We start from the raw sequence: 12679 nt of genomic DNA, 5'->3' as shown, positions 1-12679 counted from the left end.
TTCCTTCCTTACTGGGATATCCCACCACAGTATTCAAGTGTTGCTAATAGGAACCCAAAGCCTGAGGCAAAGAGATTATCCCTTTGACATAAAAACCTAAAATATTTGAAGCATTTTCTTCCACTTGGAGACTGATGAACATGGGCACAGTTTGCTAGAGATAAAGTAGTTTCACGCACATTACATCATGATCCCCGTAATAACCCTGCTGCAGGGTTATTATGCTGACCCACTTAAACCATGAAAAATTAGGCTCAGGGAAGGCAAGTAGCCTTTTCACAGTTTCCTACATGGTTATACCTCCTGGAGGAGTAGGTCAACACAAGGCTTTTGATTTCAAAGCTTTCGCTTATTGCTAGTGGCCAGAGGGACTAAAATTGGAAGTAAATTTTTTTTTTTGTAAATGTTTATCTGACCAAGCAAAGTGGGCAGTGACCTGGGGCACACTCAAAGGATTCTAAGAGCAGATGTAGGGCCTTGGGGGTACCTTTCTTCCCAGATGTGCTGCCAGATTGTCCAAATCGCAGCTGGTCCGTTTCCCACCCGCCTTTCCTGTCCTTAAACTGTGGTGCTTTAAAGTCAAAGGCCAGCTTCCTGGGGCAGCTGAGGAAGGCTGTCCTTACCAGCCAGAAGGGATGCTCGCCCCATTCAAGCAGCAAATGGCTCCCAGATCCAGAAAGCAGAGGCACTTACACGCTTTCCAGGAACACCACCACTGCCCACAGACGCCTCTCCAACTTGTCCTTGCAGTGCCAGCTTGAGTGATCTGGGGCCCTTTCCGGGGGTCTCGTTAGAGCAATAACAACGTACAAAAGGAACGTGTGATGCGGTGGCTCCCCAACAACCCCTGCTTTCTCCACCTCAAGGAAATTAGGCAGACAAACTGGAGCCCTGGCAACCAAAAGTGGAGGTGCCCCCACCGACAGCATCTGCATCACCCAAGAGCCTGTTAAGCAAATTCTTGGGCCCCTCCTGACCTATTGATTTAGAATCTGTGAAGGGGGTGTAGATGAAGAATGTCACCTGTCATTTCAGTTAACAAAGGATGTTTTGGCCATCAAGCCATCAGCCACTGTAGCGCCCTGATTTCAATGAGCACATCTTCCCATACATAAAAAAAGTGTGAAATTTATTAACGTGAGATGTCTGGTTTTCTTTAACAGTTATCATTTGATGTTCCAACTACCTGTTTCTGTTGCTGTTTGTTTTGCCAAAATCTCCTATACCTCCTGGCTCCTTCCTTACCTCTTTGGAACAGTCCCTCACAACTAACCGAGAGGCTGCCTCCTGGGCTTACGTCCTCAGCAAGTCCACCAAATAAAGCATAATTCTCAACTTTTAGTTGTGCATTTTTTTTTCTTTGCAGTGCACAGTGGGACTCAGAAATCTGTCTCTTAACCAGCTTCCAGGTGACTCTTAGACACGCTACATGTGAGGGGTTGTAGCTATAGAGACAGAGGGAGCAGGCCACCGAAAGCAGGCCTGTGCCCCAACACTTCTATCTCAGAGGGGTGTACAGGCGGCATATTTAGTAACCATTGCCAAGTTCCTCGTGAGGGGCTGGTAATTTAGTTTTGTGGGCGTAACTTTTTGAAAGGGCGTAACTTCCCCTCCTACGCGAGAGGCTTCACGCTCCTCAAGGAGCCTAACGAGCCCATCTCCCGCAGCTTCAATTTCCTAAGGATGGGAAGCCTGGCGCAGGCGCAGTGACTCCCGCGCCAGGCCCAGCTCCAAGGCGAGCATGCGCGCTGCCAGCCTGCCGGCCGTCCCTCCGACGCCGCGCCCCGCCCGGCGCATGCGCGACGGCGACCTTCCTTTTTTTTTTTTTTTTTTTTTTTTTTTTCCCGTGACGCTCCGCCGCGCGGGCAGTTTGTAGCTCATGGCGGGCGCTTGGTCTCCGGATTGTTGCAAAAGATGCTCCTCTACTAGGTGTGCGTGTGGCGACAAGGGCAAGAGGAGCGACTCCTCGCTGTTAGGCAGGCGGCTCTCAGAAGACTCGAGCCGCCACCAGCTGCTGCAGAAGTGGGCGAGCATGTGGAGCTCCGTGAGCGGGGACGCGTCGGTGGCCTGCGCGGAGAGGACGGCGAGCGAGGAGGCTGCGGAGCCGGCGGAGGAGGAGGGGGACAGGCCGCTGGTGTTTCTGTGCTCCGGCTGCCGGCGGCCGCTGGGCGACTCGCTGAGCTGGGTGACGAGCCAGGAAGACACCAACTGCATCCTGCTGCGCTGTCAGTTCTTGCGGGGGGCGTAGGGCTGAGGGCCGGCTTCTGCCCGGGGGTGGCCGCACCTGGGCAGCCCCGGAGGAGGCGGGAGGGTGTTTGGGGGCCTCCCAGCGTCTTTAAAAGCAGAAAAGCCTGAGAGATGAGCTGACCCAGAAAAGGGGGAGGAGGGGGGTCATCCCTGTTACCTTGGGCTCCCGAGTGACAGGTCCTTTTCTGGGGTTTCCCCATCTTGGAAGAGCCGTGGGTGAATCGCAGCGTCGTCGTGAGCCTTGCTTAGAAAAAAGATGACCGGTAAGCATTTAGGGTGTAGCTGCTCCGTGTTACTCCTCATAGAAATTAGCGGGCTGTGCGTCAGTAAATAGTATTGTTAACGGTTTAGGAAACTAAGCTTTTTAGCCGCGCCTGCTTCCTTCAGGGGATGTCAGGGTTGATGTCTCAGATCTTAGTAGTTGTATCAGCGGACGCCTTTACCGTCCGAAGTGGTACAACCGTACAGTTGACAGAACATAATGCTATCAAAAAAATGTGAGGAGACTTACAAGAAAAGCACCAACAACCCTATCAGAATTGGAGAGGAAGGAGGATGTAGTAAGCATACAGGTAACTGGTAGAGCCAGTATCTTTTGAAACCTGTGTGTTTCGCCAACGTTTCCTTGTTTTGTTGTTTCCTAGTATTTATTTAGGGGAGTGGTTCACCTATTTTTTTTCTGAGTTGGCGTAAAAATGACTTTTTTTTTTTTTTTTTGCACTTGTTTTCAAGATGAAGTTTAGGCTCGCTTTGAATTCTGTAAATTTTTTTTATAAACATGTATTTATTTATTTATTGGCTGCATTGGGTTTTTGTTGCTCCACGCAGACTTTCTCTAGTTGTGGCAAGTGGGGGCTACTCTTCTTTGCAGTGTGTGGGCTTCTAATTCTGGTGACTTCTCTTGTTGTGGAGCACAGGCTCTAGGTGTGTGGGCGTCAGTAGTTGTGGAATGTGGGCTCAATAGTTGTGGCTCGAGAGCTCAGTAGTTGTGGCACATGGGCTTAGTTGCTCCGTGGCATGTGGAATCTTCGCGGTCCAGGGATGGAACCCGAGTCCTTTGCATTGGCAGGTGGATTCTTAACTACTGTGCCACCAGAGAAGTCTTGAATTCTGTAAATATTTATGGCAGAAATTCACCACCGATTTGTTGACGTTTGTGGAGTGTTTTCCTTTCTGCGGTATATTGGGAAGAAAGGAGGGCAGCAGTGTCCACCTGTTACCTGAAACTTTTTGCAACCTGTTTTCCTTAAGGGTTCAATTAACTGTAATTGCTGAGTCCCTTTCAGTTGTTAAACGTAAACCTAAGAAGATACATTTCATACAATCCATTGAGATTAATCTTTGCCTAGTAAAATCAAATAATGCAGAACTTACCCCAATCCTGACATTCTCATGTCGCCAGGGTTCAGCATACTTTATTCTCATTTAGATTTCCAGATACTCTCCGTGTATGTATGAGCATGTTTAAACATGTAAATTTTTTCAAATTCCCTAAACATGTAAATTTTTAAAAAGACACTTGAGATTATATTATTTATACTGTTAAGCATCCTTACTTTTTTATTCTGCATGTATATTCTGAGTATTTTTCCGTATTAGTGCATATAGACATACTTCACATTTTTTTTTAATAATTGGGGTATAGTTGTTTTACAATGTTGTGTTGGTTTCTACTGTACAGTGAAGTGAATACTTCACATTTTTAACAGTTGCCTGTTATACCCTTGCTGAGAGGCAGTATAGGTGATGGCCCTCAACTGCATGAGTTTGAATCCTGGCCTGCCACTTACTAGCTGTGTCTTTTTGGGCAAACTTCGTAGCCTCTCTGTGCTTCAGTTTCCTCCTTTGTAAAAATGGGGATAATACTTACATGGGGTGATTAGGAGGATTAAGTGAGTTAATGTGTGTCATGTGTTCAGAAGAAATAGGAAGTGCCACTTCAGTGATATCTTTAATGGAGATGCCATTCATCCTCCCAGTCTGCCCCTGTTGGTAGAAGTCTAGGTTTTTTTTTCCAGCATTGCCACCATTAGAACAACTGTATGTATTTGGGTTGAGATTTTGATACAGTAGGAGAAGCTCTTCCTTTTGGTAGGTGAGTTTATGTCATTTACAGCTTTTTAAAGAAATAATGTTGATATGTTGGGTGTTAAATCTTTACCGTACTTCCTGTTTTTACGTCTTTTGTATCCTTTATCACGTGGGCTCTTTCTTTTGTTTTATGTTTGAAAACACTATTCTGTTATTTAGCTTTTCTATACCAGTAGTTTTTAAAATTTAAAACTATATATAAATATTCTTTTTTTTTTTAATCAGCTTTAGACAAATCGATTTAATACCCTCTCCCACCTTCCCTTCCTCCCAGTGAAAGATTAAGAAATGAACTGTGGGATTAATTTCCATTCCCCTCCCCACTCCAATTTGAGTTAGTTTAATTATTTTTACTTTGTCCAAGTTTATATTTACATACTGTTCTGTAGCCATAGCATCGTCATTTAGCTTTTTTTTTAATATTTATTTTTGACTGTGTTGGGTCTTCATTGCTGCGCACAGACTTTCTCTAGTTGTGGCGATCAGGGGTTACTCTTCGTTGCGGTGCATGGGCTTCTCCTGACAGTGGCTTTTCTTGTTGCGGTACACAGGCTCTAGGGCGTGAGGGCTTAGTTGCTCTGCGGCATGTGGGATCTTCCCAGACCAGAGATCGAACCTGTGTCCACTGCACTGGCAGGTGGATTCTTAACCACTGTGCCACCAGGGTAGTCCTCATCATTTAGCTTTAATACAATGTTTCTATGAACTTATTTCTCAAGTCCAGGACTCATTAATAATAAGGAAGCTTATTAATAGCTTTCTCATTCCTGAGTTGTTTATTTGATTAATCATCACCAGTGGTTTCCCCATCCCCAAGCAAGCTTCAAATTTGAGTGTTGGAAATGTCTTTCTGTTGTCTTTATACATGAATGTCAGCTTGGCTGCATGTTCCGTTCTTGGGTCATGCTCTGCTTTTCCAGGCACAGGGAGCAGCTAGTGCAAAAGCCGTTAGGCTAGTGTGGCTGAATAGTAGAATAAAGATGAGATTTAGGGAGGGAGGAAGGGGCCAGAAGATTCAGGGTCTTGTGGGCTGTTCCATGGAATGAGAATCTAATCTAGGGAATGAGGTGTTTAAGCAGGAGAGTGATATGACCCAGTTTTTCCTTTGGAGGACACATTGAAGAGAAGAATAAGCATGGAAGTGGGCAGGTCCGTCAGGAGCTAGTGCAGCCATCCAGGAAGGGGAGGTGGTGGTTTGGAGGCTAGAGTGAGGGTGGTGAGGTGGAATTGACAGGACTTATCTGTGGCGTGTCTGTGGGGGGAGCAGGGTAAGGAGACAGTGAATCAAGGGTGACACCGGTTTCTGATTTGAGCAATGGGTAGGTGGAGGTGGAATATGCTGAGTTAAGGTAGCCTGTAGAGGAGGTGAAATCAAGAGTCTCTTCTGGCCATTTTAGATCTGATGTCCTTTCTTCATGTCCCTCCACCCCATTCTCCTCCTTTAGTTGTGTCCTGAACTTGGGGACTGGGAATGTTTTCTGCTGCTTCTAGGGTTCAGCTTTGACCCCTGTCCAAGTTGTGGTCTGAAAGATGTTTGGCTGGGTTCCTGAGGGCCCTCTCAATTACTTCTAGAGAGATGAGCTCTGTGTGAGATCTGGAGGTGTACGCACAGGCTTTTATCCTCTTCCTTGGGTTGATTCCAGTTTTACTGTGTGTGGCAGGTATTCTTGGTAGTCTGTGATTTGAGGTTCTAATTGTTCCAAGTTTTACTGTCAATTGAATCCCCCCCCCCATTGTATTCATTTTGTTAATTTCAGTGTTTTTCTGGGAGGGGAGGGAAATAACTCTTGTTCTGCTACCTTTTTCCAGAAGACCCTGTACATATAGTTTCAAACCACCCTGCACATGTGTGACTTTGGGCGCTTATTTTTTTCTGGCCTTCTGAGTACTAAAATTAAAGTTGAATTAGAAGTTCTCTCAATGTCTGCATGTAAATTATAACAAACCACCTTAATAAATTATTGTTACTTTCTTCTTTCTAGGTGTTTCCTGTAATGTTTCTGTGGATAAGGAACAGATACTATCCAAACGTAAAGATGAAAATGGTTGGTGAGTAAGGGTATATCTCTATGAATATGTATGTTAGAGAAAATGTTTATTTTTCAAATAAAAATCTTTAAAAAAGATCATCAGCAGTAAGATTTGGGATGAAACTTTTTTCATGGTAATCAGTATAAAATCAGTCATTCCCATATCAATTCTTGAGCAATGGGGGTGTCCTTTAGATATGAGATGGAAGAGTTTCTAAACTTCTCAGGGCATATTCTGACCCTCCCTTTTTGGGTGATTGGGCTTGGTGCTGAAGAAAATCGAAAATAAAAATAGGAAAAGAAAATATCTGTATCGTGGAATCTCCAAGCCAAAGGATGCTTTAAATTAATGCTCCCCACGTTTTTCATGTCACGGTGCCCATAGAAAATGCTAATGTCACACATACACACATATACAGCCTGTTGAGGTAAACAGACAGGCTGTGGAAAGACAGCACAGGGGCTCCAGCAGTCCCAGGGCCTGAGTTGCCACTCCAAGGCTTGAAGGGGTTGGTATCTTGCTATACCTGCCACCTATCTGCTGTAAGTGGTGTCCTCAGCAAGCTGAATGGGAAGCTCTGCTTTCTAGTATTGTTGCCTGAAACGTGTCTTACTGATGTGTATGAGTAAGTGGTATACAAGCAACTAAACAGAAGTTAATAATCATATATACTTTTTATTTTAAAATATTGGTTTTTAATTTTTAGTAATGTTAGTGTCCTATTTAAATGAAGTATATTTTAATTTAAAAAATTGCTCTATTTAAGGGGAATTAAGTTCCTAACAGAACAAGTAGTACGTGGATGTAACAAAAATTGTACTGCCAGCGTGCTGGTGATTAAAATTTGGAAAACCCAGCCTTAGATCATTTTTCATTTTGTGGATGTCGAAAGCGAGGCCTGGGGAGGCCTGTCCTTCGTGAAGGACACAGGACTAATTAGTAAGAGCTAGGATGATGTTTTGTTATCTCTCTTTGCTTCCTGCAGAGTGTTTTCTACTTCCCAACTCTAGTCACTTTTATGTCAACTCTGCCGTCTTTGCCACATCCGTGTAACAGCTATGCTATCGTGTACTCAATATTTTTCATTAAATTTTCTCTGAATTTTTATTTAAATTTATTTAGAAAGGAATCTTTATATTACTGCCATAAATGTATCATCTGCTGTAACTAGAAAGTAACTGTGAAGATAATTACAGTGAAAACGAATGTTATTAAATTCTAGCTGAGATACTATTGCTTGGCTGGTTCTGAGCCTGAGGTCTGTTCTCTTACTGTTAAAAGATTTGCAACTGTGAGATACAAGCTAAAGATATTCTCTTTATATCTTCTTCTCTTTATAATCAGGACTGCTAGAGAATTGAAAAGAGAATTGACTTCTGCTCTGAACCAGTGTTACTTAGTGCTGTTTACTTGTATCACCTGAACCCATCCTTTATCCCAAACTGTGGGCCCAGCACCTGTTTTTGTAAATACATTTTTGTTGGAACACAGACAGTGTCCATTCAGTTATGTGTTATCTGTGGTGGCTTCCATGCTATAGTGGTAGAGGCAAGTAGTTGCAACAGACACCATGTGGCCTGCAAGCCTAAAATGTTTGTTCTCTAGGTCATTACAGAAAAAAATTTGCCCATCCCTGCCCCAGAGCATTAATGATCCTTGGTGGACAACATAACATTTAAAGGACATGTAGAATCTTTTTGTCTTATTTCAAAATTTTAGTTAATTTTTCTTAATACTGGATTGAGGCATTTACATTCTAGAAAAACACCACCTTACTGTACTCTCTTCTTGTCACTTTTGTACATGCCCTTTGTCATTAGATACTTAAGGCAGTATGGAGGTGACTGTCTACATTTCTAATGTAAGCATCTTACTGTCATTCTTTCCTTTCTCATACATATGACTTAGTAGGGTCATAACAACATACTTTAACAACTTAAACATTTAGGTGTTTATGCATCTCAACAATGGGATTTTTGTTGAGTTGCTAAAGCAGCGGCATGTCTTGTTGCAGCATCCTGGAGACTTTGTACTGCGCAGGATGTTCACTTAACCTTGGCTACGTATACAGATGCACACCCAAGAATCTAGACTACAAGCGGGACTTGTTCTGCCTCAGTGTGGAAGCCATTGAAAGGTGTGTTTGATGTATAAATGAATAGCTCATAACTGAATTTTCAGAAAGTTGTTTGCAGAGAAGTTGGTATGAAAACATTTAAACTAAACATTGTTTGGTTAAAATATATTTTTAGGTAATAATTTCTGACAGTCAAGCTAGTGATGTTTTGTTTGGACTTGATTTGTTTGCTGTTGGAAAAGTGTCATTCTAAGTTGTAGGAGAAAACACTGTGAGAACATTTTTCAGAGTAAAAATATGTTGTTTTTCTTAATAATTGAATTTAGTTTAATGGGTTTTTTTTTAAAGTAATTATCTTGGATCATTATATTTTGTCCATTTTATTTTTTTTAGTCTGCTAGAATATCATGAAGAAATAGGAATTTCAGAAATGGTCAGGAAAGAAGTCCCTTTGGTGTTCTGGAAAAGTAGAAATTCAAACTTCAGCTATTTCCTTGAGAGTAGTAAGTAATTGTCTGCTTTTTTGAGAGATGCAAAGAAGTACCTTCATTTTTTAAGACCTCTAAAAAGTGTTAGGAGACAAGGTGAATTAGAGTCTGATGACAGATACCTTAATGGTCCTCTAATTAAAATAGGAAACAATCAATTGACCCCAATGTATTTTCACTTATCCTGGAAAAGATGTAACCCTCAGGACTTCAAAGATGGCTAGGAAACCTTAAATAACAGAAAAAAGAACAATTTAAGAAGAAAAGAAAGTGCCTACACTTTCATTACTCAAGGTATTTCGTCACTCTGGTTGAATTTCTTAGATTTTCTCTTTAAAAAATTTAAAACAGTGTTCTTTTTATTATAATTTTTCATTTAATCTTCGATAACTGCAGTTTTGCCACCTTCTTTGAAAGTAGACAGATCAAAGTTATAAAATCTGGAAACTTTTTACAGTCTTTATGTAAGAGAATAATATAGCAAGTACTGCTCGTTGATGTAAAGCATGTAGGCCTGCCTAGAGAGAGATCAGATCTGTTTTGGTTTTAAATAGAAGACCCAAACCCAAACAACTGTTTCCTTAATCTCCATGAGAATTTTACTAAGCTTTGTGTAAATCACGTGGGGGAGAGTACAAGTAAAAACGACATGAAATCTTTAGTACGGTTGGTACAAAACTTGAAATGTGATGCATATCTGTATAAAAGAAAATATGTGGAAGATTTCTCCATAGAGAATTATAGTATTGGGGCTGTTTTTTCCTGAACAGTTGAATTTAAGGTAAAGTTACCTCTTGGGGCAGAATTTTAATGACAAGGAACCTGGTTTGTTTTAGAAGTGGATGCCCTCTGTAATGTTTATTTACAGTGTTATAAATTACTTAATACCATTTAATATCCCCCTCATCTCATTTTTCTTTTCTAAACAGGATATTAATTGCCTTCTGCAATTTTGCCTCCCATGACGTTTTTCAGAAATTTGCTCAGTTTAATCTTGAGTTTCTAAGAGAAAACTGTTCTTCTTTGATAAAAGAAGTGACATACTGAAGTTGTTACATGTAATGAAATACTTCTACTAAAGACATGCAAATCAAGTTTCGTTTTTTGAGAAATACTAGCACCTTTTCCCCTACTGTTTAGATTTATTTGGTTACCAAAGCTGGGTCTGTTTTCCCTTCATTACCAGGCCAATTTTTCTGTTTTTTTTTTTTATTTTCTAAACTATGACATCTCATCACCCCAGAGAGTGGAGCAAAACGTAAGTTATAGGGTAACTGTTGAAGTTCCCCAAATTTAGGTAATCTAGAGTTGACCCACAAATTATATACTAAAATTCAAATTTGAAAATGCACACATTCCTGAGAAATTATATTAAAAAAATATTGAAGATGATTGAACTTGGTGTACCTCAAAAAAAGAATAAATAAATAAAAAAAAAAGAAAAAAAATATTGATATAATAAAGCAGTGGCTTCTTCAGAATCTTTGTAAACTTTAAAATAGAATTTTGAACTATGAGTGGTAATGTTTTGCCGCCCAGTTTACTAAAGAGCAAGTTTATTCCCAGTAATGAAATACTTATAATATTGGGAAATGTGGAGGGCTCTTCGGACAAAGCTGTTATGGAGAAAAACATGATTTCATGTAGTTTAGCCTCCTATGTAGGTTGCTATTGACAAAAATAGTTGTTTTATGTTTTTACTTGGTACTAATATATAGTTTAATATACTTTGAGTTTTAATATTTTAATTTTTTGTTGCGTTTGTTTATTTTTGGCCATGCCTCGCGGGATGTGAGATCTTAGTTCCCTGACCAAGGATTGAACCTCTGCCCCCTACAGTGGCCGCTGAGAGTCCTAACCACTGGACAGCCAGGGAATTCCCTTAATATTGTTAATATAAATTTTATATTTACTCCCTTTTCATGTTTTAACTTTATACTGTTATTATACTTCAGTTATGTTTTAGGGTCCTCTGAAAAGCAAATTGTGTCAGAAGATAAAGAGCTTTTTAATCTTGAAAGCCGAGTTGAAATAGAAAAATCGCTAAAGCAGGTAATTTTGTTCTACACATTTGTATCTTTGTATGAATAGCTTTCAGTCAGTGAACAAGTGCTCCTCCAGGAATAATCCTTATTGTGACCTCTGTTTTGATCTTAGCACTTTCATGGTAAGCGAGTACTTATTTTATTTTATTCTTATTTATTTATTTCAGTTGTTAGTAAAATTGATTTTTTGGGGAGCCAAACTACAAATTAAGCTAAAGCTTTATCCAGAAAATAATAAAGAAAACATTTCATACTAAAATCAAAGTGGTATATATTCTAAAATCATTAAAGTACAAATGTATCTTCTTAAATCAATATTTCACGGTAAAAATAATCTGGTTTTTGAATGTTAACGTCCTCTTACAGATAGGCAAGATAGTGATGAGTGTGTAAAAAGGCTGCAGATTAGAGGGTTGAGGACTACTGTTAATAGGCTTATGTCTTACATAAACAGAATTCCGTTAAACACTTAATATCTATATGTAATGCATAATGTGTTCAGAAATTATATTAGTGATGAATATTTTAATCATTTAACCATGCATGATTTTAATCTTTTTTATTTTTTATATTCTTTTTTCAATTCAATAGATGGAAGATGTTTTGAAAGCATTGCAAACAAAGCTTTGGGAGGTTGAATCAAAATTGTCCTTTACCAGCTGCAAAAGTTGAAATCTGTTCCAGGTCTCCCATTCTGGAGTCCTCCACTGATGGACAGTTCTTTCATGTGTAGCAATTCTAGTTATAATTTACTTCACTTAGAACTGAAAGAATTGAAAATGGTCATGTACTTTGTATTCTCTAGTACTGATCAACTGATCAAATGAGAAGAATTGTAGAATTACTTTTCCAGATGTAATTGATGGTAAAAAGATGATTGTTTGCCAGATTCCAATTTTAAAGTCATGATACTTGCTGGAAGTGAAATTCAGTAGTTTTATTTTGATAACAAACTGCCATAATTTTCTGAGCCATTTCTCCTCTTTACCAAATTCATTATCCTTTATTTCTTATTTTTTTAAACTTTCTTTCACCTTTAATACTTTGAACAATACTTAATATTGAGTGGTAAGAAAACCTTAGAAGTTTTTCCACCCACTATGTGGTTGAATCTCCTCTGAAAATTAATGCATACAGCTCTCTGTAGAATCTGGTCAGTTGAGTTATTTGTCAGAACTACTTGAAACCTTGCACAAGAACAGAATAGCATGTATTCTAGTGGTGGTAGAATTCCACTTGATGCTGTTGATTTACTACTATGTGCCCAAAAAATCTGGCAGAGTATTTACCAGAAAGAGTAGTAATCATTTCTGAGGGTGTGATTCTGGGGAAATTTTCATTTTTCCAATTTTCTGTAATGTAAGACTTATAGTAGGCACATGTTATTTTTTAATGAGGGAGAGAATAAAGATTAAAACAAAGTTCTTCACAGTTGATTTTTACAAAACAGTTTTTTAACTGAGCTCAGAAATCCTAGTGTATGAATTGTACACATTTACTGGGCATGGCCGTGTGGGGGTCCTGCTCAGGACTGGAAAGGTAACCCCAAGTTTCCCCAGCCCCGTCTCTGTTTTTGAGTATACATGAGGCCACATAATGTTGGTACTGAGCATGTTTGAGTAATTTAACTCGGTTTCTGTTCACACCTTCCATGATTATTTCTGAGAATACTTAACGTCATCACAGCAAAAGTTCCTAAG

General features: G+C 39.9%; 1 protein-coding gene across 2 annotated transcripts; it reads left to right on the top strand.

The window, feature by feature from the left end:
* The first annotated feature begins 1838 nt into the window (after positions 1-1838).
* MIS18A (MIS18 kinetochore protein A) lies at positions 1839-12073 on the top strand. Of its 2 annotated transcripts, none has more exons than XM_057697978.1 (5): positions 1839-2225; positions 6321-6387; positions 8384-8506; positions 10890-10986; positions 11571-12073. In XM_057697978.1, the coding sequence occupies exons 1-5, from the start codon at positions 1880-1882 to the stop codon at positions 11649-11651; spliced, it is 714 nt and encodes a 237-aa protein (XP_057553961.1). In that variant the 5' UTR covers positions 1839-1879; the 3' UTR covers positions 11652-12073. The 2 variants fall into 2 exon arrangements, 1 of the variants encoding a protein (XP_057553961.1); XR_009047810.1 differs by having other exon boundaries at positions 1857-2225; positions 9128-10986; positions 11571-11619.
* The last annotated feature ends 606 nt before the right edge of the window (positions 12074-12679 follow it).

The sequence above is a fragment of the Hippopotamus amphibius genome, chromosome 10 (assembly GCF_030028045.1).
Source record: "Hippopotamus amphibius kiboko isolate mHipAmp2 chromosome 10, mHipAmp2.hap2, whole genome shotgun sequence".
Lineage (NCBI taxonomy): Eukaryota > Metazoa > Chordata > Mammalia > Artiodactyla > Hippopotamidae > Hippopotamus > Hippopotamus amphibius.
The sequence above is the reverse complement of the archived record's forward strand: the minus strand, read 5'-3'. Positions and strand labels throughout refer to the sequence as shown.

Coding starts and splice junctions, on each gene's coding strand:
- MIS18A (XM_057697978.1), top strand. CDS start 1,880: ATGGCGGGCGCTTGGTCTCCGGATTGTTGCAAAAGATGCTCCTCTACT. Junction 6,388..8,383: donor CGTAAAGATGAAAATGGTTG/GTGAGTAAGGGT, acceptor GTCTTGTTGCAG/CATCCTGGAGACTTTGTACT. Junction 10,987..11,570: donor TAGAAAAATCGCTAAAGCAG/GTAATTTTGTTC, acceptor TCAATTCAATAG/ATGGAAGATGTTTTGAAAGC.